This window comes from Volvox carteri, assembly GCF_000143455.1.
Source record: "Volvox carteri f. nagariensis unplaced genomic scaffold VOLCAscaffold_70, whole genome shotgun sequence".
Lineage (NCBI taxonomy): Eukaryota > Viridiplantae > Chlorophyta > Chlorophyceae > Chlamydomonadales > Volvocaceae > Volvox > Volvox carteri.
The window spans coordinates 291,101-316,354 of record NW_003307613.1 but is presented as its reverse complement, the minus strand read 5'-3'; the positions used below and the strand labels follow the sequence as shown (position 1 = coordinate 316,354).

The window sequence follows — 25,254 nt, the reverse complement described above, 5'->3', positions numbered from 1 at the left end:
AGACATCTTGTGTAACAGTATTGCTTAGCCGGGCCCTGAGATATGATGTGGTTTTGTAAAATGCAGAATAGGCCGTCATATGGCTTAAATGGCAGGTCTTCCTGACGAGTACACTTGCACCTCGTGCAGCTAATGCACTTGTGTCCCGTACTTCATGCCTTCTTAACACAGGACTGCCGCGTGTGCTGCTGGCAACAAACCCCCAAAGCATGCGAACTCGAAAACTGAAAGGCGCCGCCAACCTAAGGCTATGCAGGGCCGTAACGCAACTCCGCAAGGTCCGCAGCAACCCCTTAGACACCAGTTGCCGCAGAAACGACTGATTGCAGTCGTTATATTCGTTCTTTTGACTCGTTTTGAACCAAGAATGAATGAAGTAAATTTGCAACGAAATACCTAAACGCTGGAATCACATTATAAGCTAATATTAATTCCAAAGATGCCCAACCTTCAGCATACCAATGAATGGGGAAGGAATCATCAAACCAGTAAATGCCCTCGTTAAATGCATCCCATTAAAAACGCATCGATTCTCCGAACCCCACCCCTCACCCCCTCCATACCATCTTCCGCGCCTGCGCCCTGCATCTCCACCACCTACCCCTTCACTTCATTCGCTCAGCATGTTGCGGAGCTCCTCCCCAGTAACCTTCCAAACCTCAGCCTGAGCCGCCATCGTGTCAGCCAAACTCGCCCCAAGCCGACTTCCCACATTATCACCACCCACCGAAGCCCCCGCCGCCACCAGCGGCGACGCCAGCTCCACCGTCGCCGCCGCCGTCACCGGCAGCGGCGACGGAAGCAGCAGCCTCCGCCTCCCGCCACCGCCGCCACCGCCGCCATCGATGCTAGCTTCCCCTTCGCCCTCTTCGCTAGTGCCCAGCCGCATGCCCTGGTGGTACGAGGCCTCGTACGTGAGGTCCTCCAGTCGAATGCTCCAGAGCTCCACTTTGTCACCGATGCCCCGGATGGAGTGGAGGCCCAGACAGGCGCCCACCACGTCCGCCACTCCCGCCACCTGCGCCGCCAAGTCCAGCGCGGACTCGTAGCCCCGCCACGCGCGCCGAGTGCACACCACCTGCCAGAGAGCGAGTCCCAGGACGAATTTTGTATGTACACGACATACCGCCTAGGTGGACCTGGCCGTCAGGAAACACACGGACGTCACCCAGGGGTCACTCAACGTAACGGGAATACCATTAGTAGATAGATTTTGCACACACACGCACACGCACACACACGCTGCCCGCGGGTCGTTCAACCACCACCCCAGCCCACCTGGCCTGTGGACACGTAGGCCGCAATTCTCTGCACGTTGTGCGCCAGAGCCCCCCGGTAGCTGAGTCTCCCCGTGGCGGGCACCAGCTCCGCCTTCACCCGGGCGCAGTCCACCGCCCCCTTGATCCGCAGTCCGCGGAACAGCATGCGGGACAGCTCCCCGTCACCCATCAACACCGGGGCTGCGGAAGGGAAGCCGGAGAGGGGGAACGAGGGAAAGGGAGCGGTAAAACAAGGCGCAGGAAGGGGGGTGGGAAGAGAGAAAAAGAGTTGAAAACAGCACAAAGGATTGTTTAGAAGATGCACTGAAACGCTGTGGTGTGGTTACCGAGGGAGGTGGTTGCTTACGAAGGTGTAGCTGCAGTACGGCCGCGGGATGCTTTGACTCGGGACGTTGGGGCCAAAGACAGCGGTGGGTGACACACGGTCGCGCATGTCACGACAACGGTCTCAGGGCTTTTGGAGCTAGGAGCGTCCCCCGGGAGCGCAGCGGATGACGGCGGCCCATGAAAGGTATGCGACCAACTTTGGCCGCCCGACCCGGCCACCTCCCTTCCCAACCCCCCGCCCCGCCCCCTCCGCACCGTCTACATGTGAGTCCAGCAGCACGGGTCCCTGCACCTCCTCCGCCAGCTCGTGACTCAGCAGGGCCTCACTCCAGTCCGCCTCCTTCAGGAGGGCCTCACAGGCGGCAGCCCACCTTGGGGCGGGAGGGAAGGGGGGAGATACGGGGAGGGGGGAAGGAAGATGGTTACGACGAAGCGCAGACGATCGACGAAAAGGAAATACCACAGACGGATAAGACCAATAATGTAGGATAACCAGTATTTATGTACTGACCCTTAGTGACTTGGTTTCTGTAGGGAGGAAGGGAGGGAGGTACGGGGAGGGAGGGAAAGGAGGGTAAACGGAGGAAAGCGCCGACTCGGGCGGAACACGGCACAACTGCGGAGAAGTAAGAGGACGCCTCAAGGTTTTGGGTGGTGGAGGGGAAGCGCGCATGCATCGCCAGAGGGGCGGTTCGGTGGGTCACTACACGGCGCCCTGACTGCCGAGGCCCAGGTTGGGCGCCCCCCCTCCAAGGCACCGCCACGGGAGATCAGTCCTCAAACCCGGGTGAGAGGCACCGGACCGGCCCCGGGTAGCCCAGTAGCACTGAACCGCTCTTCCGCTCCCAGGCCTCCCCCCCTTCCACCTCTCCCACCTCCCTCCAGTGCCACCTAGACCCGCCACACTACAAGTCCAGGCGCCCCCGGCTGCCCGCGGCCTGTCCCTAAGTCGGCCGAACGGACCAGAACCCCACGTTGGGGCCGCCACCCCTGCCAGCAGTCAGTCACCTGATCGCGTCGAACGGGTGTCCAAACACCGCCATCACCCTGCCCTGTCCCTCCTCCACAAGGTGCCCCCCCAGGCGCCTCATGGCCACCTCAACAACGACACGACGGAATGTGACCAGAGCCTCCTCAGCCATCTCCTGCGGAGGGGGAGCGAGGGGCAGCAGCAGCCGCACCACCAGCAGCAGCAAGAGAGGCCACAAGGCGCGGCGGCAAGCGAAGGGTGTATGTGTCGAACAGCAAACAATAAGTCGGACCCAGGCGCGAACCCAACACAGCCCAGTAAACCAGAACGGGCTTTAAATGTGACGATGATGACGATGCACGAAGAAGCCAAGTGGGTCAATTGCTGGCGGCCAGAGTACCGCAACTGCTGTAGAGCCCGGAGGGAGGAGGGAGGAAGGAAGCGCACTACGCCCTCCAGTCGTTGATCGTGCCACCAGCCCATCAAACCAGCCGGGTACGTGCCCACCCACCTCCCCACCTCCCGCCCGCCTCCGGTCACCCCCTGCAGTCTTTCCTCTTCCCTCAGCTCCTAGCCCCTCACCACCCCCTCACCACCTCCCACCTTGTTCGATGCCATGAGGGTGGGCAGTCCCACCACCACCACAGTGCCCATGGACACCTCCCCCAGAGGCGCCTCCAGAGCGCCTGGATCCAGCTGGTCGGCACTGCGCACCGGACCCAGGAAGGCCAGGCGGGGTAGCAGCTCGCGACTCTGGGCCTGGAAAGGGGAGGGATGGGGAAGAAGGGGAGGAGGAGGATGGGGAGGGGGGAGATGGGGAAGGGGAAGGGGGGATTACAGGGTGCAAAAGCCAGTGAAATACGGCCACGTCCCAAACACCACCTGCCGGAGTGTTTTCGTATGTATGTTGTTACAGGGTGGTTAACTTCGCCAGCGGCCCCCTTTCCCGGGGCAGTCCCTGCTCTCCCCTGCTAGAGGGGCACCCTAATCCGTCACCCCATCCGACTTCAGAATGTATTCGTTGGGTTCGGCAACTCACCACCAGCATCCAACCAAATCTAGCGGATCAACGGCACATCAACTTAGTTCCTGGTTAGTTCGCAAGTTGATTTTATCACGTCCTACATCGTCCATATGATGGGGGGCCACCTCCCAATTCAACACTCCTCAAACACCCGAGGAGCCGGCAGGCGGATTTGAACCCGGGTCGGCTGGGAGCAGAAGTCAGGCCTTAACCTCTGCCAGCCGCCTGCCTCGTATGTATGTATGTGTAGGGGTGGGACGGAGTGGAGAAGGACGGCGTGAGGAGGCAACTGCAGGCCTGAAAGTGAGGTTATAAATGACGGAAGAGACCAGCGGGCCAAAAGGCAGGGAGGGAGGGAGGGGAAAGACGAACCACGAACGCGTGAAGCTGCTGCCAAGGAAAGAGTGTAGAAGAAGTAGGCAGGGAGGGAGAGGGGACGACTAACCACGAGCGGGTAAAGCTGACGACCAGGAGAGGGGGAGCCCCCACCAGCGCATCAATACTCCTCGCCCCCACTACCACCACAACCACCACAACCACCGCCATCTCCACAACCACCACAACCACAACCACCGCCATCTCCACCACCACCACAACCACAACCACCGCCATCTCCACCACCACGCACATCCCCAACTTGGGCTCCTAATGCGAGGAACACGCCTTGGGGGCCTTTCCTCATATAAATATCAACAGCCCGCCAGCCCTCCAGACACGGACAGCCCTCACCATATACAGCTCCTGAGGCTGCGTTTCAGCCTTGATGACGTGGCTGCCCATGTGCAGTACGACAGCGGGGGGCTCTCGGCCGCCGGAAGCTCCTGCACCCCGAGCCAGAGCCAGCTGCTCGAAGGCCGAGCTGCCGAGCAACACCATACCGCCCTGGGGGGGTGGGTAGAAAGGCGGCGGGGGGGTTGATGAAGGGGGGGGGTCGTAAGCAGGGAAGTGCACTGAAGCTAACTGCCGAGATCTTTCCCAAAATTTAATTCAGCTTTTCCAAGTTTAGTTATAGTCAAAAGTACAATCCATGTATACGCTAGATATATTTCCCATGAAATATCTTGTTGGTCTATTGAAGTAATTTTCGGGAACGCAAGCAAAGCACCAAACTGCCGTACACGTTCCAAGAAGGACGCGACTGCTCGTACTTCTAGAACCTCGCCCTAAAACAGAGGGGCTTGGAAAGCGACTGGAGAAATACCTCATATGACATGTAAGACGTAAACATGTTTCAAATACGGCATATACACGCATACATATGTACCAGCACATAGCCCACGCTCGACACGCCCCCTCCCAGCCCCAGCCAACCTGCGCCGCGTCGCACACTGCCTTGGCGGCCTCCAGCGCCGCACCGCTGTACTGTGTACGACCCGCCACACGGTTGTACGACACCTGCGTGCTAGCCACTCCCGAATGCACCCTGCAGGTGGGTGGCAGCCCACACAGTCCACACCCCTGGTCACATGATGCGGTTTCGGAGCCTCAGGCAGCTGCAGGCCGTATAGAGTGTCGGTGCGAGTACCGAGATCGGAACTCCCACCAGGCTTGGGATACGGCCCGGAGGGGAAACAAAGGAGCCTTATAAAAAGGGGCTCTGACGGCGGTAGGTTAAGGCCGGCCAGTATACCGGTGACCAGGACGGGTCTGCTGGGGAGAAGCGGTTCTGGTGGTGATGGTGGCTGTGGTGGTGGCTGTGGTGGTGGTGGTGATGGTGATGCTCGGTTTGCAAGGGGGCTCAGACGGCCCCCCACGAAGGCACACAAGGGGGATGGATGCGGTGCGGGGGTTGTGGACTGCCCTGACCGCCGCCTCCGTTCGCCTCCCCTTCGCCTCCCACCCCTTCGCCTCCACTCCCATCTTGATCACCCCCACCCCGACCCCCACCAGCCCCCCTCACCCCATTCTGACGGACAGGCCCCCCGCCACCAGCACTGCTCCCGGGGCCCCCGGCTGACAGGCCCGGAACATCTGCCGGTAGTAGGCGCCCAGCGGCAAGCTGCGGATCACACCGCCACCACCATTGCCTGATCTGGCACCGTGTCCACTGCCGCTGTTCGGGTGCCTGTGTGGTGAGGTGCAGGGCAGGTGCGGAGAGGCGGTGCGGGACGCGAAAGGGAAATGGTGTGGGACAGAACCGCGTGGGGTTGGAGTCACGTGCAGATGCTGATGAACAAATGGCGACGTGGTCGAAGCGATACCCATCTCCGAAGGGGGGGTAAGGGGTAAGGGGCTGGGTTCTGGTTTATCGGGGGAGCGGGGTAGCTCACTGTGAAGGTGGGGCCGGGGGGTGGGGGCGGGGCAGCTTCCCTGTGGCTGTAGTGGGCGCGTGGTGACGTAGTGCTGTAGCTTACAGTAGGGGTAGTTGGGTAGCGGAGGCAGTGGGATAGAGGCGGCATGAGGCGCGCACACGGAAACCGGGTTCACAGGGGCCGTGTACGGAAAATGCGCGAGTATGAGTACGAAAGAGAGTGTGTGTATGTGTATGTGTATGTGTATGTGTATGTGTATGTGACATGTCTGTATGAGAGTGCAAGGTGGCCCTGCCCCGCCCTCCCGACTCACTCCGGGCCGGAGCTCCCCCCGGTAGCCCCGCCGCCCATCAGCGCCGCAAAGTGGCTCGGCATGGAAGTACGGCGGTACGGTATCAGGCCAAGCGAGGCGCTCAGCGCACCGCTAGTGCTGATGATGCCGGAGACAGCGGCGGCCGACCCCGGGGCGGTGAGGCCGCCGCCATCGGCAGTGGGGAAGCCGCCGCTGCAGCCTCCGCCGCCACAGACGCTGAAACCCCCCATTGGCGCCCGCGGCGCGGCGGTCGTGACCACTGGCGCCGGCAGTTTCCCCTCCGAAATGAGCCGTATGGGCGTCAGATTCTGGTTGGTCAACGGGCGTGTCCGGCGGACCCGTGACCCGCGGGTCCGTCGAGCCGGTCTTCGCTCCGGGCCGGGATGCAATCTCGGATTATACTCCGAGTCCGGATCTCCAACTCGATCTGGTTCCGGATCTGACTCCACGCCGGGCATCCCCTGGATATCGTTGTCGCGGATGGCGAGCAAACCATCCACATCCACGTCCACATCGGCGCCAACGATGTCGTAGTGATCGGCGGTGGTGGCAGTGGCGGCGGCGGCGGCGGCGGCCACCGCCCGTGGCGAAAGCCGGGGCAGCGGCAGTGACGTCGCTGGCCGCGGCGACGTTGTGGCGGCGGCGGACCCCACGGGCGATTTCATCGCCGACCCCGCCGCCGGCGGGCCCAGCGAGAGCCAGTGCCCAGTGAACGTGGCAGCCGTCAAGGCGTCGCTGTTGCCGGTTGAGCCTGCAGCACCTGCCGAGTCGGCCTGCGCCGTGGCGGCTCCTGACTCCGCCGTGGAGAAGACTCCCGCATCGCCAACGACATCCTCCCTAACCTCCGCCGCCGACGACGCCGACGCCGCTACAGCGATTTCTACCGCCGTCACCAAAGCCTCATCGCCGTCTCTCGCCCCTGCAGCTACGGCTTCTCGCAGACTGCCCGAGCGGCTGATGTGGATCTCAGCCGTAGGTGTGGCGACGGGTATCGGGGCGCTAGCAGCGCGCCAAACACCACGTACATCATCCGCAGCCCCCACGGTACTACCGCCACCGCCACCGCTGCCGCCGCCGCCGCGACGGAGCGGGTCAGACGCCACCCTCTCGACTGCGGCAGCGGCGGCAGCCGCCGCCGCCGCCGCAGTCGACCTAGCTGCGTCTCGTCGGCTTTCCAACACGCCGCCGTTTTCCGACTCGTTGTTGCAGTGCAACAGTTTTGAGGATAGTCCTCTCGCGGTCCCCGGTGCTGTGTACGGCACAGCGCTGGCGCTGGTATTGCGGATGCGCGACATCCCCAATCTCAGCTGCCCAAGCTTGTGTGAGTCACCGTGTCGCTGCGGCGGCGCTGCAGTTGCACGGAGACTGTGGAGGTTTCGGCTGGAGCCGCCACCGCTGCGGCCTGCGCTTCCTTCGCCGCCGGCGGCGTCACTGCCACCGCCGCCGCCGCCGTGGCCGCCGGATCGCACCGATATGGAGCCATTCAACAGCAGCTGCGATAGCGATTGTGACGCGAAGCCGTCGCGTGACTGTAGCGGCAGCGGTGGCGCCGACGGCATGGGCTTGAACACCGATTGAGGTGACGCGGTCGCAATCTGTTGGGCTGGCGTGTTGCTTGCAAATGTCACCGACAGGCCAGCGATGGAGGCAGAGGCGGCGTCGACGCCGCCGTCGTACGGCGCCCGAAGCCGTCGCTTCAGCGGCAGCGACAGAGCTGAGGTTACCATCTTGAGCTTGGTGCTGCTTAATGGCAGTTGGGAGTTACTAACGGCTAACCAACCGCTGCTGAGGTGCTCCTCGAGGCTTCCGCCGCCGGGGGCGGTGGCGGCGGCGGCAGCGGCGACGCCACCGACACCACCGCAGCCGCTGCCACCGCCCGCGGAGAAATTTCCATCCTCGGCCGCCAATGCAGCCGCTGCCTGCTGCGACCCAAGTCCCGGCAGCCCCCCGTGGTGCGTCCCGAAAGGCAGTCGGGGGATGCCGGCGCGGGTTCGATCCGGCGCCCCGCCTGGCACCTGGCACTGTGTACGACAATGAAAGTAAACAAAGGTACGGAATTGTTACACATACGGCCACGTTCGGAGTTGCGATTGCGATTGGGAGGTCCTGGATGGCCGGTTCTGTAGCGCGGGAACCTTTTCCGCTCTGCCCGCACCGAAACCCAAACCGGGCACCCACGCCTCGGGCAGTGTCACGGATAGATATCTCTCATGCCCATCATGGGAGGTGTTCCCCTTCCGCCAAGGAAGTTAAAAAGGTGTAAAATGACGGATTTTACACCTTTAACTTCCGTGGCCCTACTCCCCCTTTTCTCAACCCCGTTTCTCACCACCGCGTATTGCGGCTTGCACGGCGCATGCTGGAAGAGCTCCTCAGGCCAGGGCTGGTACAGCAAGGCCGCCTGCAGCCACAACGGAAAAGTGAAAGAATGCAGATGATTAGATGGTGGGTGCAAACAAATACCATCAACCCGGACCCCGACGAGAACCCCCCTGCCCCCGGCCCCCGCGCCGCAGCGCAAACACGAACTGCCCCACAGCGGCGACACACGCCACGCCACGCCACGCGCCGGGCCGGGCCGGGCCGAAGGGGAAAGGGTAAAGGCCGGTGCAGCTGCGTCGAGGGTGGATAGACCCCCCCTTTGCCGTTACGACAGTTCGTTAAGGCAGCAGACCTCACTGACTTTATTCCACCGCCGCAGCAGCCGCCAACTGGCCGTACACCGTACACCGTACGAAACCCCCCTTCATCTCCCAACCCCCTCCTCCAGCTCCTCCCCCACCTGCGCTCGCAGAGCGAAGGCCACTGCGTCCGCTGCCGAGTAGAAGGACAGGATGAAGGCATCCTGCAGGGGCAATCCGGGGGATGCAAAGGGGGAGGGGGGGAGGAGGGTCACTAGCCGGCCGATTAGAGAGGAAATGGCGGAGGAGATTGCGTCGTAAGAGGGGGGTAACACGACCACTGACGATTGATGCAGACACAAAAGGTAGGCGGATAGTCTCCACGATTAGACAGATACTGCTACAGGAAGAATAAAATTTTAAGCCACTGGCCAATGATGAATTGGAAAAGTAGCCATGGGGGGTAGCCATGACGAACCACTGGCGAATGAAGTCATGGGGGAGGGGGACCATATCCAGAAAATCAAAGGGTCACCGAGGGGGGGGGGTCAGGGAGGTGTTGGCGAAAGTGAGAGAGTGGGAAACGGCGCCGGTCCACATTAAAAAGCGGGTTACTGCTCACGGAGGTTCATGGTGGGGACTTGACGAACAACCCCTCCCCCCAAGGAAACTGAACAATCCTGCAACGCACCGCACCGCACCGCACCGCAGCGGCGGCTGCGCCGGACCGAAACCTCCCCTCCTCCCCCTCCTGCTCCCCGCCGCCCTCCCCTTCCCCCCCTCTCCCTTCCCCTCCTCCCCAACCAGACGGACTCACCCCCTCCGTGGCCGACTCGTATCCGTTGTGCAGCTGCAGCAGCGACCGGAGCGTCTCGTGGTGCAGTTGAACCGCCCTGAGCAACATGCGGGTGTATGGGTGCGGGTGTGTGGGTGCGGGTGTGTGTGGTGTGTGTGGGTGTGTGGGTGCGGGTGTGTGTATGGTGTGTGTGGGTGTGTGTATGGTGTGTGTGTGGTGGTGGTGGTGGAGTGATACATGTGTAACTATTCTGGGGCCGTGGAGGTACCGTACGCAACAGGATATGTGCCTGCCAAGGAGATCCTGCGTACTGGCCATGACTTGCCATCCCCCTGTAGACAATAGACTTGTGGGTTAGAGCTGAGGGAGGTTTTCCAACCTAGATCCAAGGTTCAATCCCTTGTGCGGGCGGACAACCCTTTCCCGTCATGTACCCGGCCGCTCCCTCCCCCCTGTCCCTCCTCTTCCCCCCCTCCTGGTTCACCACCACAACGCCCCTAACACCCACACGGCAAAGTTGACACTTCGCCCCCCAGTGGCAGACAAAACGATATGACAAGACATATTAGAAACACACACATACATACATATATACATATATATATATATATTACATATAACTACATGTTCTACATAACTCCTATTACTTCTCCCTACCTCGTCATTGCCGCGGGTGACACGGTCTCCCACAGACGGGTGGAGTCCACAATGTCCTGCGGGGGGGGGGGGCACGGGGAGGGGCGGGGCGGGGGAGGGGCGGGGGGGGTTAGGAGACCGCCGGACCGGCGGAAACACACGGCTTGGCGCGAAAGCCAAAGAGGCAACTGCCCAAGGCACCAACCGCCGGAGAGGGCCCCCGAAGCAATGACGCAACCAACGGCCCCAACCCCCCAAGTGTTTAGTAAGTCGGTTACTCACCGTCACCACCAGCGAGGTGGCCGGAGAGGCCCCAGGAGCCATTGCCCGCCCGAACAACGTCCGACGGCGCCGGGACTGGCGGCGGCGGTGCCACAGCACCCCCGCCAGCACCAGCAGCGCCCCCCCCGCCACTGCAACCGCCAGGCCCACACCGACCCGTGCAGCGCGCGCCGCGAACCAGGACTGGGCGCTGTACGGCGGCGGATCCGGCCCCTTGTAGCCAATCGTCTCCCAGTAAGCCCGCTGAATCTGCGTTGCGACCGACCAACCGACCATAACGGCCGAGAATGTAATGTCACGTGTTATAGCGAGAGGGGGAACATATCGCTAACTGTTGAACACGCAGTGAGCGTTACCGGATGTGACCACATGTACGTTATTCATGAATGCGGACTGTACGAATAAGGATTGGGTGATGCGTGGGGTGGCAGCGCGGACCGGCAGGCGAGATGGTGACGGCGGCGTTGAGGGTCTGTTTCCGGGATGAACGCGGCATACTCCTGCCTGCTGCATACCCCTCCATTTCCACAACTTCACAAATACACACACACACACGCACTTCCGTCCCCGACACACGCACACTCCCGCACCGACAAACCCACTCACACACTTCCCCCCATACACACACACACACACGACCACTTTCCTCCCAAGCACGCCACTCCCACCAGTACGACCATCACTCGCATCCCAGCCCACACTGCCACCATCCCCCCCCCCCCCCCGCGTAACCCCCGTCGCCTTCGCCCGTCCTCACCTCCCCAGGCAACAGCCCTACACTCTCCAGTGCCACCTTCATCCTGCTCTGTGTCTCCGAAACCACTGCCTCCAACGAACTGGAGGGGTCAGTCAGTACCTGCTGACTGGCCCAGTACAGCACGTCGCGTACGGCAGTCGCCCCGGGTAGCCGCAGCGGCAGAGCCGCGTTGGGGTGTTCCAGGGCTAGCCGGGTGGACTCCAGGAAGGGCTGCGCGGCGGAGAGGGACATACATGGGTAGGGAAGCGGATGAAGAGGAGGGGGGAAAGAAAGACGAACCACGAACGAGGACCGGGGGGGGGAGGAAAGGGGAAATAAGAACCCAAAGGGACAAAGGTACGGACCTCCAAAGCAACTACGGAGTATGGAGATGGGAGAAGAGGGGTTCAGGGGGTTCCCTGGGGCCAAGGGGGACAGGACGGTACCGTGCAAAGTGCGGGTGCGGGTGCGGGTGCGGGACCACCCAGACGTACTTCCCCTCTCTCTCTCTCTCTCACTCTTACACGTGCACGTACATACGTACATACGTACACGCGCACCTACGTTGAGGTCCTTCTCGCTGTAGTTCATGGCTAGCCAGCGGGCCGTGTTGGCCGGGTCCAGGTGCTGCTGACGGAAGGGCCCTACGAACGTCTCCGTGCCCAGCAGCGCCCAGGACATGTTGGGCGAGGTGAGCAGGGCGAAGAAGGAAAAGGCCGCAGCCGCGTAGTCGGGCGGAGTGCGCACATCCACACTGCCCAGCAGCGCCGTCATGCCACACAACGGAGCCCGGTTCACCCATATGCGGATAGAAGCAACGGCGGTGGTGGCGGTGGCGGTGGTGGAGGTGGTGCAGCCGCTGCCGCCGCCTCCGGCGCAGCCTTCCGCGGCACGCAGTGGCGTCGACGGTGGCGGTGCAGCCGCCGTCGACGTCGCCATCCTCCTCCTCCTGTCCCTCCTCAAGCCACTGCCGCCGCTCCCATTAGCGCTATTTCCACTCCTGGCACTGCGAGTGCCGCTGGAGCTCGGGACAGGTACGATCTCGGTTTGCGTGGTGGTGGTGGTGGTGGTGGTGGTGGGACCAGTGAAAGTGGGACCGGAGCTAGGACCGGGACGGGAGGACAACCCTGTCGACTGGCTGGTTGAAAGTACCGCTCTCGCAGCACGCGCAGCCTTCACCGTTGCCGTCACGGTTCGGTTGGCGGTTACCGCGAGCGGCGTTTCCAGTGTGGCGTAGGGGCAGGCGCGTGAGGTGGAGGCGGTTGTAGTGGTTTCGGCGCCACACGACATCCAGCTCCCTGCCGCCCGGTCCCACACCCAGCTGGATCCAGGCAGGGGGGCCACCCCCACCAGGCCGTGCAGGTGGGGGTAACGGAGCTGCGCCGTCTGATGTGAGAGGGGGACGGGGAGATGGTGTGGGGTGGGAGTGTGTGGGGCGGGAAGGGGGAAAGGTTTAGTTTTTTCAGGAGAAGGAACCCCCCTCACTTTAGAGGTCTCGCTAGAGGACTCAGGCCCTAAGGCCCAACCGCGCCCAACAGCCCGACATGGGACACGGGACATGGGACGTGGATCAGAAAGCGGGAGATCGGGGAGAGGGGGAAAGGAGGTATCATCGGTCTTGTAGCACACGTCTTCGTGTGTCCGAAAGAGCACATCGCTCTCACCGCGCCGTTCAGCACAAGAGGGGCCGAGGGGGGTAACCGGGGCTTACACAGCACCGGGTGTCTGTGTGTGTGTGTGTGTGTGTGTGGTCTTTATCGTGGACCTCCTGCCTCGCCCCTCCCCCCCCCCGAGGCCCCCCCGAGGGGCCCCCTAAAATCCTATTCCGCCCTATTCCCTACTCGCCCTCCTACCTTCCCCCATTGGCCCCTATTTCCCACCATGCACCTTGAACTGCTGCGCCGTCTTAATTGTGAATGCGCAAGTTCCGTTGAAGAAGGCGGTGTGCAGGAAGGCGCACCCCTTGGAGCCCCGCGCCTCCAGCCGAGTGAGGTTTCGGAGCAGGTCCAGGGCTCTCAGCAGGGGGGCCCCTGCGGCCAGAAGGGTCATGTCCTCGGGCTCGAACAGCCAGCCACTGGTAGAGCCCTAATAGAGAAGGGGGAGACAGAGCCAAAAGCAAAACACAAAGGATCAACTGCTAACGTCCAAAGCACCAACTGCGGGGGGAATCCAGAGAACACACACGCGTGGAAATGAGCTTCAGGAAAGGCACGCGAAACCCATTCCGCGGGCTGCCGGGCTGGCGGGTGGGAGAAAACCCGAGGAGGGGAAAAATGGCGAGATGGGTAGGGGCAGGAAACCCGCTAACCCGCTAACGCGCCAAGTTTACCACCCAAAACCACGAGCGGCCCTCCTCCTCCGCCTCGTTCCCTCCCTTCCTCCCTCCTTCCCTCCCTCCCTCCCCCGCTCTACCTGGTACTGGGTCATCGACGCCAGGATGTTACCCAGCACCATGCCCGACTCCCCGCACCCCTGTAGCTGCCAGCACAGCGCCGCGTCCGGACGGCCATCCCCGTTCAAATCAGTGCCGTTGAGCACTGCCGCCACCTCCAGCAGCTCCTCCCACGTGGCCGGCGGCGCCGTCAGGTTGACGGCGGCAAGCAGGTCCCGCCGCCAGTACAGCAACGGCACAATGCTGCTCAATACGACGGCGGTCCGGCGCTTGCCGTACATGGCGCCGTACTTGTGCAAAAAGCTGCCGCAGTTGCCGCGAGGCGGGGATAAGGAAAAGGAGGGAATGGGACTGGAAGGTCGGGGGTTGGTGCCCGGGTGCGTGTGGGATGGGAGACGCTGGCGCTGCCGCTCCTTGCTACCCCACGCTAAGGACACGAATTCAAACGTCCTCATCTCTCCCCCCACCCCTCCATCCCGCTAACCGGTCACCGCAACACGCGTCACTACATCCGCACGCTCTGGTACTGTAATAATCGCACAGTTACAGTTCACCGCAGGGCCAGCGAAACCCCAGCACGCGCTCCCAGCGGGACCCACAGCGTCCGCCACCTACCCTATTCCGTCCCCCAACACCTTGCCTTCCCTGACTTCACAACCCCGCAAAAGTCCCAACCTTTTTCCCCCGACCACGAAGCCTCCATTTGCTTCTTTCTTTCCAGTTCCTCCAGTTCCAGTCCTCTCCTTTTCCTTTTCGTTCTCCCCTCTTCCCCCTCCCAAATTCCAGTTTCTGCTCCGGTTCAAGTTCCGCCACCAGTTCCCCCCTCGTCCCCCCACTCCCACGCCCTCACGGGTGCACGTCGCTGTCCAGCAGCTGGTCCTGAGCCGCGGCCGCCAGCTCCTCCAGGGAAGCCACAGCACCCGCCTGTAACACCGCCGCGCTCGAGGGTATGTCAAGTACCCAAGCGTCGTACAGGGAAACTGGCGGAAAGCCCGTAGGTCATGCGCCAGCCGGGATCACGACGGGCGGAGGGTCGCGGGAGGGTGGCAGGGTGGGCGGGCTTTGTGGTTACTGCGGTTAGGGGACCGGGGTTGCGCTGTTTTCGATGAGGCGTATGACAGACGATGGTGAGGAGCAGAGGGCTGCGCGAGGCCAGCAGGACCGGCGACAGCGGTGTGAGGCCTTAAGGACGGGGTGTTTGAGATAAGCGGCACTCTGCACTGCCAGGGTGACCGCCCCGCAAGGACCAACAGCATCATCAGCAGATGCTCCAGGGCAGATGCTCCAGTGCTGGATGTGGCGACTAATACTGACCCGCCCGCTTGCCGCCCTGGTAGCCCGCATCTCTGCCTGCCAGCCCACATGGGAGGGGCTTGGGCGGTTGATCCATAACCGCAGCGGTCCGGGGCCCTTAGATCCCCCGGAGGGCGCTCGCCTGGTCCATTCTGACCCATTCATTTATTCGTCCTTGCCCACATCATCCAGAGGGCTCACCATTTGTTTGCGCCTGGAATAACACTTCCTCTGTGATCCTTGCCGCCGTCTGCATCGTGTATTCTAATCGGTAGCCTGTGGTCCGCGTGAACCGCTGCGACAGCTGCTGCGCCTGATCGCCCTCGCTCAAGGTGGGTGTCAGCAGCCGGACAGCCTGGCATTGAGAGGGAAGTGTGAGGCGCGGGAGAGGGATGATAGGAGGGGAAATGGAGGCAGGCGGGACCGGAAAAAGGACTTGGCCAAGCTGCTTTCCGGGAGTGTGACCGACCGGGCGACCAGAAATCCCCCCAGGCGAGGTAGGAAGTACCCGGTGGGTTTTCGAACGTGAATATATTGCTTGTTTCCGTCCCAGGAGCGGAACTCTTGCAGGGAGCACTCACTCGCAATGAGGTTTGTGACTTGCCCCGACATCGAGCGCTGAAGTTCTCATATGCCATGTTAAGGGCACTGTTAATGGCAGACAGGTCTTGGATGGTAATATTGCTGCGCATACAGAGAACGAAACAGGAAGAACGAAACAGTCAAGAAGAACGAAGCAGTAAGTATTCCTTCCAGCTTGACCACCTTGCTGAGAACGTGGCCGTCACATTTTTGAGGAATTCAGCAGTGCAGGAATTTTCGTTTTCATTGCATGTTGCTAGGGCAAGCTTGACATGACAGCATACAAGTAATAAGGCCAGCAAAAGCAGGCGTTTCAATCGGTTCTCAGGAGCCATGGAGCTTCATCTCGGTTAAGGTTATTGCCTGCTGCAAAACAGCGTGGGTTATAAATGGTTACTGCTATTGTTGTACGGCCATCGACTTATGGCGTTGGAACCTCTCGCCTACATGGTGAAGCCTGGCCTGCTAGATTGCCGTGCAATGGGAGCCAGGTGATGTAAGATGGAAGGCTTGGGGACCCATTATGAGCTGTAATGCCGCAATAGGTATTAAGGTACCCTGGCGGGCACAGGCCTAATGCGAATCGGAGGTGCCCTCCGCGAGATGATTCAACGCGACTGCACTTGATATGTTACAACGCGCCTGGCGTAGAACTTCCTGTATGCATGCATGTACCGCCATCCCTCCAAGCCCAATACTTGTCTGGCCATGGCAGCTCCCCGCCCTGCAGCAGACATTTAAAGAACTATTCCATTGTTGATTGCCCCCAGGTACACGCAAGCTCAGTTCATCAAAACGGACAACTGATCCACTTCAAGACCTCACAAATCCTCGGCTGAACCGCTGACCAATCCCCTTCATGAGGGCGCGTTCGCATCGAGAGCATATCCCTAGTTGCCGCTCCTGTTACCTACCGACGACCAGCTGGCCTCGCACACCAACTTCAATCAACCAAACCAATTTCTCAGACAGGATGATGACAAAATCAAAGACCTAAAGACTTCCGCCTTATCGCCAGTAAGCCTGAGCCTATCCCAGTATGGAAACACATGTCTACTCAAATCGCCATTGCTTACCGCGATTTACTCTTTGCACCGCATAAAACCTAATCCTTGCCCCAGCTCGTTACAAGGACCAGTCGTCTATCAACCCTGCTGGCCTTCGCGGCCCCATAACGGGGGGCGGTCATGGGGACCACCAACTCGCTCACACCCTCGCTATCGACGATCCGCAACAAATAACAAACGACTTACGTTGATGTCAGCCGTGCCAACGACGGCAGCAAAACCCAAAGCAGTAAAAGCGGAAGTGAGTGCCAGTCATGTGACGCATGTGCAGCGCCCTGGGTCAGGTGCCCCAAATGAGCCGGTGGCACCGCAGCGGATATGTCGCGACCCCAGCTCCTACCAGTTACAAAACCCGCCAAATGATTAACGTGCCTTGCCTGGTAAGGGGCCCCTTTGCCACAGAGAGCACTGAAACCCCCAAAGCGCGCCCAAGTGCGCTATTAGGACGAGCCCCGGGTCGCGTCCCAGTATGATGAGCCAGCGCAGTGCGTCAGGCAGCTGGAGGCAGCGCAACATCAGCAAATCAGCCCGCAGGAAACCCACTAGGAGCTGAGATCTCAGCTCATCCCTTTAGCCGCCGCATCGCATCGCATCGACCATCCAAACAAACCGTGGAAGCAGCCCGTAGCCCGTAGCAACGCTGCTGCGTGAAAGGCCGTGGAGAACCGCAAAGCTGATGCTAACATGCAGTACCCATTGCATCCAACCAAGCTGACAGGCAAGCACACACCATCCTCAGCTGACAGGCAAGCATACACCATCCTCAGGCCACAGTTTTTTTCGGGAGTTTCTTGCGATCCGCCCTGCCGCTCCTGCTGACCAGCACGGACAGGCACCCCAAAGCCGCACCGGGACCTCTATCCCAGACTGCAGGCCCCGAAGATCAGGCGCTGAGGCTGTGGATTTGTGCACCTGGGTCCATTTCCCCACTACCCGACCTCACCTCAATCCTAACATCCCTGCCTCGGCAGATGCCGGAACGCTCCGGAAGGATTGCAAATCAATCCCATTAGGTCTTGCGCGTGCCCGAGGACGTGCGCGTTGCCGTATCCTTGCTCTCCATCAGGCTCAGATTCTCCGAGTAGTCCTTGAGCTTGCCGGTCACGTCAATCGTCTTGACCTGCAGCTTTCGCAACGCCTTGGCCTCCAGCTGCCGGATGCGCTCGCGCGTCACCCCCAGCCGGCTGCCAATGTCCTCCAACGTCCACTCCACGCCGTCTTCGAGGCCGAAGCGCAGCCGCAGCACGCATGCCTCCCGATCACTCAGACCTTCCAACATCGATTCCACATCTGCGCGCATGCTGTCACTGCCAAACGCCTCATCCGCGGCCATCCGCTCATCCTGCACCGCGTCCTTAATCGTGAGGCCGTCGTCGCCGCCAATGGCAGACTCCATCGAGGATGCGGCGCGCGCTGCGTCCAGCAACAGCTCCACGCGGCTGGGCGGCAGTCCCACCGCCTCCGCCATCTCCTCCACGCTGGGCTCACGGTTGAGCTCCATGGCGAGCGCTGCCGTGGCGTTCTTCAGCTTAGTTAGCTGCTCGATCATATGGACAGGCAGCCTGTGAGGTGAGGGAGGAGCCACCGCGGGAGAGGGATCGTTACTATCCATCAATTGGCATAAACCCTGCAGGTGACATGTAGCGACGACGCACACCACCACCTGTTAAGAGATCAGCGCTCTAAAAAGCATGGAACTTGAGAACGAGGGTCATATGCGGAATTCATTCAGGTATTCAGCAGTCCCCCTACCTGACTGCTCGGCCCGTTTCCGCCATGGACCGAGATACGGCCTGTCGGATCCACCAGTGAGCGTAAGTGCCGAAGCGGAAGCCCCGGCTGGCGTCGTACATCTCAACGCCACGTAAAAGCCCCTTCACGCCCTCCGAAACCAAGTCCTGCAGGTGCATGCCTTTCCCAATGTATCGCTTGCATACCGTCATGACCAGACGGTAGTTGGATTTTAGCAGCAACTCCTTAGCCTTCAGGCCGGCGTCGTATCGCATGTTGTAAGCCCTGAGGATTGTAGCGGATTGCGGCGGGAAATGAGTGATGGCGGAAATCCAGGAGTTCGCAAATCCATCAGAGGGTTCTCCCCGGATAAAGAACAAGCACAATAAGGAAATATTCGGGGCGGACGTCATCCACGACATTGTATCTAGATAGATATGACCCCGCCAGCGAGTTCAATAAGCCATGTCCTCGTCCCCAAGCTGCAAAAACACATAAAGCCGGAAGCCCTGTTGTGTCATAGAGTACGATGAGGGGAGCGCGCTTCGACTATAACAAGAGCTTGTTAAAACTAGCATAGAACCTGTTACGCATGGCTGGGAGAAAAATAAAATGGCGGCCCGCAACATTTGCACCCAACAACGGTTGTGGCGATGGTATGGCGAGCCGTGCCACCAAGCTTAGCACTGCTTCGTTTGGGATGCTTTCCTTGCTGTAAGTCCCGAGCCGCCGCGTTAACTGACCTACAGCCCCCTACGCGAACGAATCACAACACCCATGCAACACAACAGGGCCTACAGGCCCCTACGCGCGAGCTCACATTACGTCCATGCCAACCGCCGCTGCACACTCATCGTTTGTGGGCTTCCGGTGCAGGGTTTTCTCGCACTGCCGCTTGACCTTCTCCAGGAACAAGAAGTCCTGGCACATCTCCGTCACCTCCAGCTCTGCCTCCGGGGAAAGGATGTTTACGTTTGCAGATGAATGCAGGAAATGATCCGTGCCGTCATTTCCAGCTGCCTTGCCGCGCACGTTCGCAGCCGCTGATGCAGCCGCACCGGCAGCGGATCGGCCTGAGCGTCCAGGCTGGAGGCGAGCGCTGCGGCGCGCCTGGCGGCCGCGCGCGGTTCGCCCTGGCGCCGCCGACGAATGGACCAGGTTTAGCAGGGATGGCCCCGCTGACAAGATGGACACCTGTTCCGCGGCCCGCGGCGCCAGCGCAGCTCGCTCAAGCTCTCGAGAGCCAGAAACTTCTCCGTGTCCGTGCTGCACATTGTCATCCAGGGAAATCGACAGGTCTTCAATATGGCCCTCCAAAGCGCGAAGATCCTCGTCAGAAGGCATAACGTGCTCTTCTTTATCTGCCATCCCCAAAAAGTCCCCATCATCATACGAAAAATCGTGTTGGAAGAGACGCTCCAGGGTCTGTGAGATAGAAGTCGTTTCACTGCGCGGCGGCGGTGCGGCCTGTGCCGCAGGCGCCTCAGGTTGGCCTGCAGCGGCGGCTGACTTCTTGGCAACCTTCCGTGGCCTGAGCAGCGGCCCCGACGCAGGTGGTGAAACCGCCGCTTCGGATGCCGCCTTCTGCGGTGCCGCAGGCGCCGCAAGCGGCAGCTCCGGCTCGCCAAAAGTCAACTTGAAAAGCTCCTCCAGGTGTTGGACATCACTGACCGTGCAGTTGTTAGCTGCTGAGGCACCCAGCGCCACGCGAGTGCCATTCTTTTTGGACGTGGCAGAGCTGGAAGGGGCGCTGTGGGTGTGACTATCGGACTGCTTGGCCACGGCCCGGAATGCATCCGTGGATGGAACCGCAGCCTGCATGACTTCTGCCGTGGTTGCCCTTGCCCTGCGTTCGGCACGCCTCGCCGCACGCTTTGCTTGTCGTGCAGCCCTATCATCTGGCTCTTCTAGGGCAGGTGGAGCCTGCAATTGTAAATTCCGGGTCGGGGTCAGATATCGCCAATCACCCAAATTTTCTTACTAGGACAAAAAGATACACATGAATTATTGGATGGATCCTCGTCGTGCCTCGGCAACTCACCAGAAGATTATCGTCCAGGCTGGCCTCAAGTGCATTCAACTGGTCCAGCAGCAGTTCTAGGTCAGAAGCCTGGCCCTTCAGCCGGTTGAGCATTTGGGTGGCTTGCGTATACTCCTGGAAATTAACAGATGCTTGCTCCGCAAGCCGTCCGTCAAGCAATTCAGGGACGGCGGACTTTACAGGACGAGTTGGGGCTGCCACAGCCCGTGTCACAATCGTAATGCGAGATGAAGACGCATGCGATATGGACGCATGTTGCAAGTGAACATTGGTAAACGCCATGATGGCCAAAGGAGGTGCAGCCACAAAGTCACACACAGATAAAAGCTTAAATGTCTTCTACGAAAAACGTCACGCAGCTGCCAGCCGCCCTTGCCACCTAACCGCGCTGGAAAAGGAATACAACGTGGCGGACGCGGATTTTTTGCTCATGTGCCAGCAGGGCCTTATTGCGACTAGGCCAAATTTACCATAAAGATCAGATTCCTAGTAAGCCTTCGGTGTATCTGTAAGTTTTTCTTAACTTTGTAAGCCTCCGCTACCGAATTTTATAACACTCCAACCCTGTTGCCGGAATTTGCAGGTGTTGCAGCCGCCAACAGCTCGCGTTGCGTTGATCAGGCATTCCCTGCCCATGACGATTTTCACTGCTTATAGGCCTTGTAGAGCTTTTAAAATTGGTTCCGGATGTCAGGGCATCTAGGGGTGCCGCTCGTATTTGCAATAGCAGTGGACAAACAGTACTGGACATCATGCAGTAAGACCTTATAATGTGGCCCTAGCACTCGCTCGGAAGATTTGACATCGAAGCATTAGTGGCTACGAGTGCATACGCGGTGGGGTTCCGGCACGTTCCGGTCCCTTGAACCCCTTCGTACGGTTTTCCGTTATGAGACACGCGTGCCGGTTGGTCGTCAATTTCACGTGTGCCACATTGGGCTGGTAGGTAGCAAACCTTGCCTTAAATTGATGCGCCTACTATCGTGGGGATGTCGAACTCGAGCAAACTGACATGAACTTATAGCAGCGGTCTCAGTGGGGAGCCCTAGAGACCGCGAGAGCCCGGCGAGCATTGCAACTGGATCATAAGTGCGGCTCCCAGAGCCAGGCTCCTCCACTGCGGTCCTGTCCAAACCTGCCAAGCTACCGTTGGGCCGAGCCTGACATGAACCTATCCATTATGGCGCAATATGGCTGGCGCAATTCTCGGAGTAGGCGCTTTCCGATCTTTGTTCGCTTGAGGCCCAGGTGTCATCGCCTTTGAGCTGTCATCCCCCTACCCTGCGTCCTTCAGGCGCCATCCACGGTTCTCCGCACCTTCAGAGCAGGGATGCTGAAACCCTTGTAGCCACAGGAGTCGGGGGGCCTAAAACACATCTTGCGAACGACAGCACCTTACAGTTATGGCAAGGCAACACTCATTATCAATTACAGCAGGGGAGTGCTTTAAACACCCTGACACCTCTCCACTTTGACAGTTGCTTGACTAATGACACTAAAAATACATCCAGGGACGGACATCGGGCCATCTCAAGCCTAGACCATCAGTCGCGTGCCTACAATATGCGCAGCGAGATAAGCCAACACATGCTGCTGAATGGCATCTGCCGCAAGAGGTTGCAAATTTGCGCTCAGCAAGCAACCTTGCAACACCGAATGGCAACATCCTATATCTGTACAGCATGTACCACGGAAGACAACTCGAAACTGTTCTTGGCTAGCTATTCTACGAAGGCGCACAGACCATCATTATCTTCAAAACTGTTGCCATCATGCCGTGCAGTTGCACGGCACTGCCAATCCTGTTACTCTATCTCAGGTTCCCAACCTTTTTAAAATTTCCGCTCGTAACTGGATGCCTGCCTATAGCAACGTACGAAAATAAAATGTGTATCAACCGTAAGGAGAGAAAAAACAAGGTACTTGATCACAAGCATAAAAGCCCGGAGGCCCAGCACATCACATAACACAAGCTGAAAATAAGGACAGCGCCGAGGAAAGAAAACCGTTCTTGAACCCTCCCGAAGCAGCCATAAGGTCCTGCCCGCCTGCGCCATCCATGCAAACCCGTTTCATGCTCAATCGTCATAAAAACACAAACAGTACAAGATGCTGTGGTGCGATTAGGCGAGCGGCGCCACCTAGCGCCACCACCGGCACGGTCTACCGTCAAGTCAGCCTGCAACCAGGCCGAAAATCCTTGGGAAAAATCAAATTCGAATAAATGTCCAGCGCCCTAAAAAGTGTTCCCACTTGCGGCGCAGGTCTAGACAAAGGTCAACGCAACAGCTATCAAAGCCCTAAGACAAAACCGTGTCGATGGTGAAAACCCATCTGTTTGAAATGACCCACGGGCCATGCGATTAGACAGTCCTCAAATGATCCGCTACAAATATCGTTGCGGGGTTCAATAGGTGGGCTGGAATCTGCACGTGGCATTTCCCATGCAGCATCCACCGACCAAGACTTGCATGACGGACGCCTGGATATATTTCCGCCGCATGTTTGTCGCCTGAAACTACGCTGCTTAAGACACGCTGAATCCACAGGGACACGCGCGCATAGCTATTCACTATCAGCTGCAATATGTTATTGTGAGATGACGCAACTTGGGTTCGAGGTGGACGCGGCAAAGTGATTACCCACGCTGCTGCGACATGGGGGTGGGCGCGGCATCAGGTGCATAGTGGAATTTCAGCGAGCCCAAATAGGATTGTCTGCAGGGAAGCGGGCCATCTGCCGGTGACGCGGACTCCAGCAGCGAAGGCCCCCAGACTCCCGGTCCACCGTCACAGCTCCGGAGAGCGTACCGTGCTCGAGGAGGGCCTTGACAACCGCTACTGGCGCCCCGGTTGCCGCCGTTGGTCTTAGTGATGCTCGCAAATACGTAGTCCTGTTTGAAAAATGAAATTGTTAATAACATGTGATTTGTGACTGAATTGTGCTTGAACAGGCGCTGGTGATTGGCCGTAAGCCTTGGGTCGTTGTGAATGCCTCTTACCAGGACTGGCGGAGGTACGCCGGGCACGAGGACCTGCAATACGCGCCGCGCATCACGGTCGATGTAAGACATTTGGTGGAAAGTAGATTTCGCAACGGTGTCTCAAGGATACTGTTGCAATTCTAGTGTGATGACACCCTGGCGCAATTACTTTCGGTTGTTTATTTGCAGATGTAAAAATACGTATGCTCCTCTATAGTTGCAGAATATGTGGTCGGTATATTTCAATGGAATATCCAAGGATGAACCCACTGCCTGGCCGGTACGGACGAACGGCCAACGCAGACAGGGAAGGTGGTCGAGGGCGGGCGGCAAAAGAGAACAGGCATGATTATCGCTACAGAAAACTTTAGGTCTTAGTTCGTTGTTTTGATGACGCTGGTTGTATCCTTAGGCCTTGGCAGGTCGACGCGATTCTATCTAAATTGTAGACGACAGCCTTGCGCTGTAAGTCACAGTGCCCAGCTCAAACAAACAACCAGGAGTTAATATGACCCTAAGCTCCATGTGATCCAGAAGTATGTGCCTTTCCATTAAGCGTCCCTGTAGCCCCCAAAGGCTCTCAATTATTTGTGGCAAGGGCGCTGATGCACTCAGGCACAAGACCATACGTAACAACAGCCCTATGCAGCTTCATTTAAGACGCTTTTTAAAAATTTCCTGCACAAGCGGTGGTTAATCATTACGTGCACTGCGGTTCTTGCTCGGTGTAAGATGCGTGCAAGGGTTTTGCCCCACCGAACCCTGGTTCCACCAGCAGAATTATTAGGTATGCCAGCTGCCCAAATAAACTCTCAATCAAGGCTGTGCGTGTCCCGGTAAATAAATTGAGCGGCGCTTAGCCATCCCAGCATCAGTGTGTGTTGTCTTACCGGAGCCATTCGGGCACAACAGTTACTATTGCTTACCTTCTACCCACCTTACTTCCTTAACGCCATCCCTATCGGACTTACCAAAGGAGAAATCGAAATGACTAGGGTAATCAGGTACTTCAAAGCCAAAAGGGGCTCGGCCCCGGTGCAGCCAGTCACCCGCCAGTATTCCACAGGGCGCCTGTACGGCACTGGGCTGCAAGTGGAGGAACGGTGTCGTGTTTGGACTATACATACGCTCAGAGTTATGGATAGCTGTTAGGGCCGGGTGCGGCGGCCGGGTGCGTTGGAGTGACGTATGAATCTGGTGTATATACACTTGCTGCTAAGGCGCCAATGCGAATCCATGGACAGTGCACTGCGCGCCGCCTCCGTCTCAACCAGAACGGCTGAGCATCTATAGCCTCCTGGTAGAGCGCGAACCCATCATACGAGCTTTGTGGTGCACCTCAACAACAACTCTCATCTGAGTACTTGACGGACAATAAGCGTTTTTCTGCGACGTCCAGGAGAAGACGTACGACGCCCTTTGGTCGGAGCTTGGACGGCACACATGCGCGACAGCTCCTGCTATGGCCGCAAGCGGCGTCAGCGGCAGTGCTACAAGCGCCGGGTGAAGTCATTTCAATGCAAAGCAATTTGGTTGCTTGGTTGGATGGCTGACAGCGGATGTAGGCTTAGCACAAGTGTTTGCGGCAAGTGGCTATTTTGGGAGTGAGGATAGTGGCCAGTGTGTGCTACGTGGTTTTATGTAGAATTAAAAAAAGGACAATGCCGCAGGACTGCCGCACTTTTTTTTGAAGTGCTGAATTACCGTAGGACACATAGGAAGGCTTGCGCAGGTATTGGGACGTGGGACGGGTGTCCCTGCTCATGATAGGGAGCAATGATGATCATGGTGTTGGTCCAATCCTATACCTCCCTTAATACCGTTAGCAGCCTGGCGTGGCTTATCCGGAGCAAGCGTTTAGGATTAAGGCCTGCAAATATGCATATGTAATTTAAAGGTCATTGTGCCCACGTCCATTTATTTATGCA

General features: G+C 59.1%; 3 protein-coding genes across 3 annotated transcripts; all 3 read right to left on the bottom strand.

Moving 5' to 3' along the window:
* Positions 1–610: 610 nt before the first annotated feature.
* On the bottom strand, positions 611–15,839 carry VOLCADRAFT_98288 (uncharacterized protein; the record flags this gene model as incomplete). Its single annotated transcript, XM_002957155.1, has 25 exons — positions 611–1,078; positions 1,279–1,460; positions 1,863–1,978; positions 2,616–2,752; positions 3,181–3,336; positions 4,331–4,483; positions 4,913–5,024; positions 5,502–5,666; positions 6,167–6,627; positions 6,820–8,187; positions 8,496–8,567; positions 8,949–9,011; positions 9,605–9,680; positions 10,241–10,296; positions 10,502–10,750; positions 11,259–11,468; positions 11,603–11,613; positions 11,798–12,623; positions 13,125–13,322; positions 13,650–13,932; positions 14,480–14,609; positions 14,944–14,979; positions 15,124–15,277; positions 15,504–15,606; positions 15,688–15,839. 25 exons carry the CDS (start codon positions 15,837–15,839, stop codon positions 611–613), a joined length of 5,937 nt encoding a protein of 1,978 aa, XP_002957201.1.
* Positions 15,840–17,580: 1,741 nt separating this feature from the next.
* Positions 17,581–20,719, bottom strand: VOLCADRAFT_109400 (uncharacterized protein; the record flags this gene model as incomplete). Its single annotated transcript, XM_002957154.1, has 4 exons — positions 20,344–20,719; positions 19,123–20,225; positions 18,324–18,587; positions 17,581–18,133 (listed from the first exon to the last, which is right to left on the bottom strand). Exons 1-4 carry the CDS (start codon positions 20,623–20,625, stop codon positions 17,581–17,583), a joined length of 2,202 nt encoding a protein of 733 aa, XP_002957200.1. The 5' UTR covers positions 20,626–20,719.
* Positions 20,720–22,932: 2,213 nt separating this feature from the next.
* On the bottom strand, positions 22,933–25,228 carry VOLCADRAFT_107583 (uncharacterized protein; the record flags this gene model as incomplete). Its single annotated transcript, XM_002957153.1, has 4 exons — positions 24,738–25,228; positions 24,269–24,412; positions 23,154–23,377; positions 22,933–22,993 (listed from the first exon to the last, which is right to left on the bottom strand). Exons 1-4 carry the CDS (start codon positions 24,837–24,839, stop codon positions 22,933–22,935), a joined length of 531 nt encoding a protein of 176 aa, XP_002957199.1. The 5' UTR covers positions 24,840–25,228.
* Between the last annotated feature and the right edge of the window lie 26 nt (positions 25,229–25,254).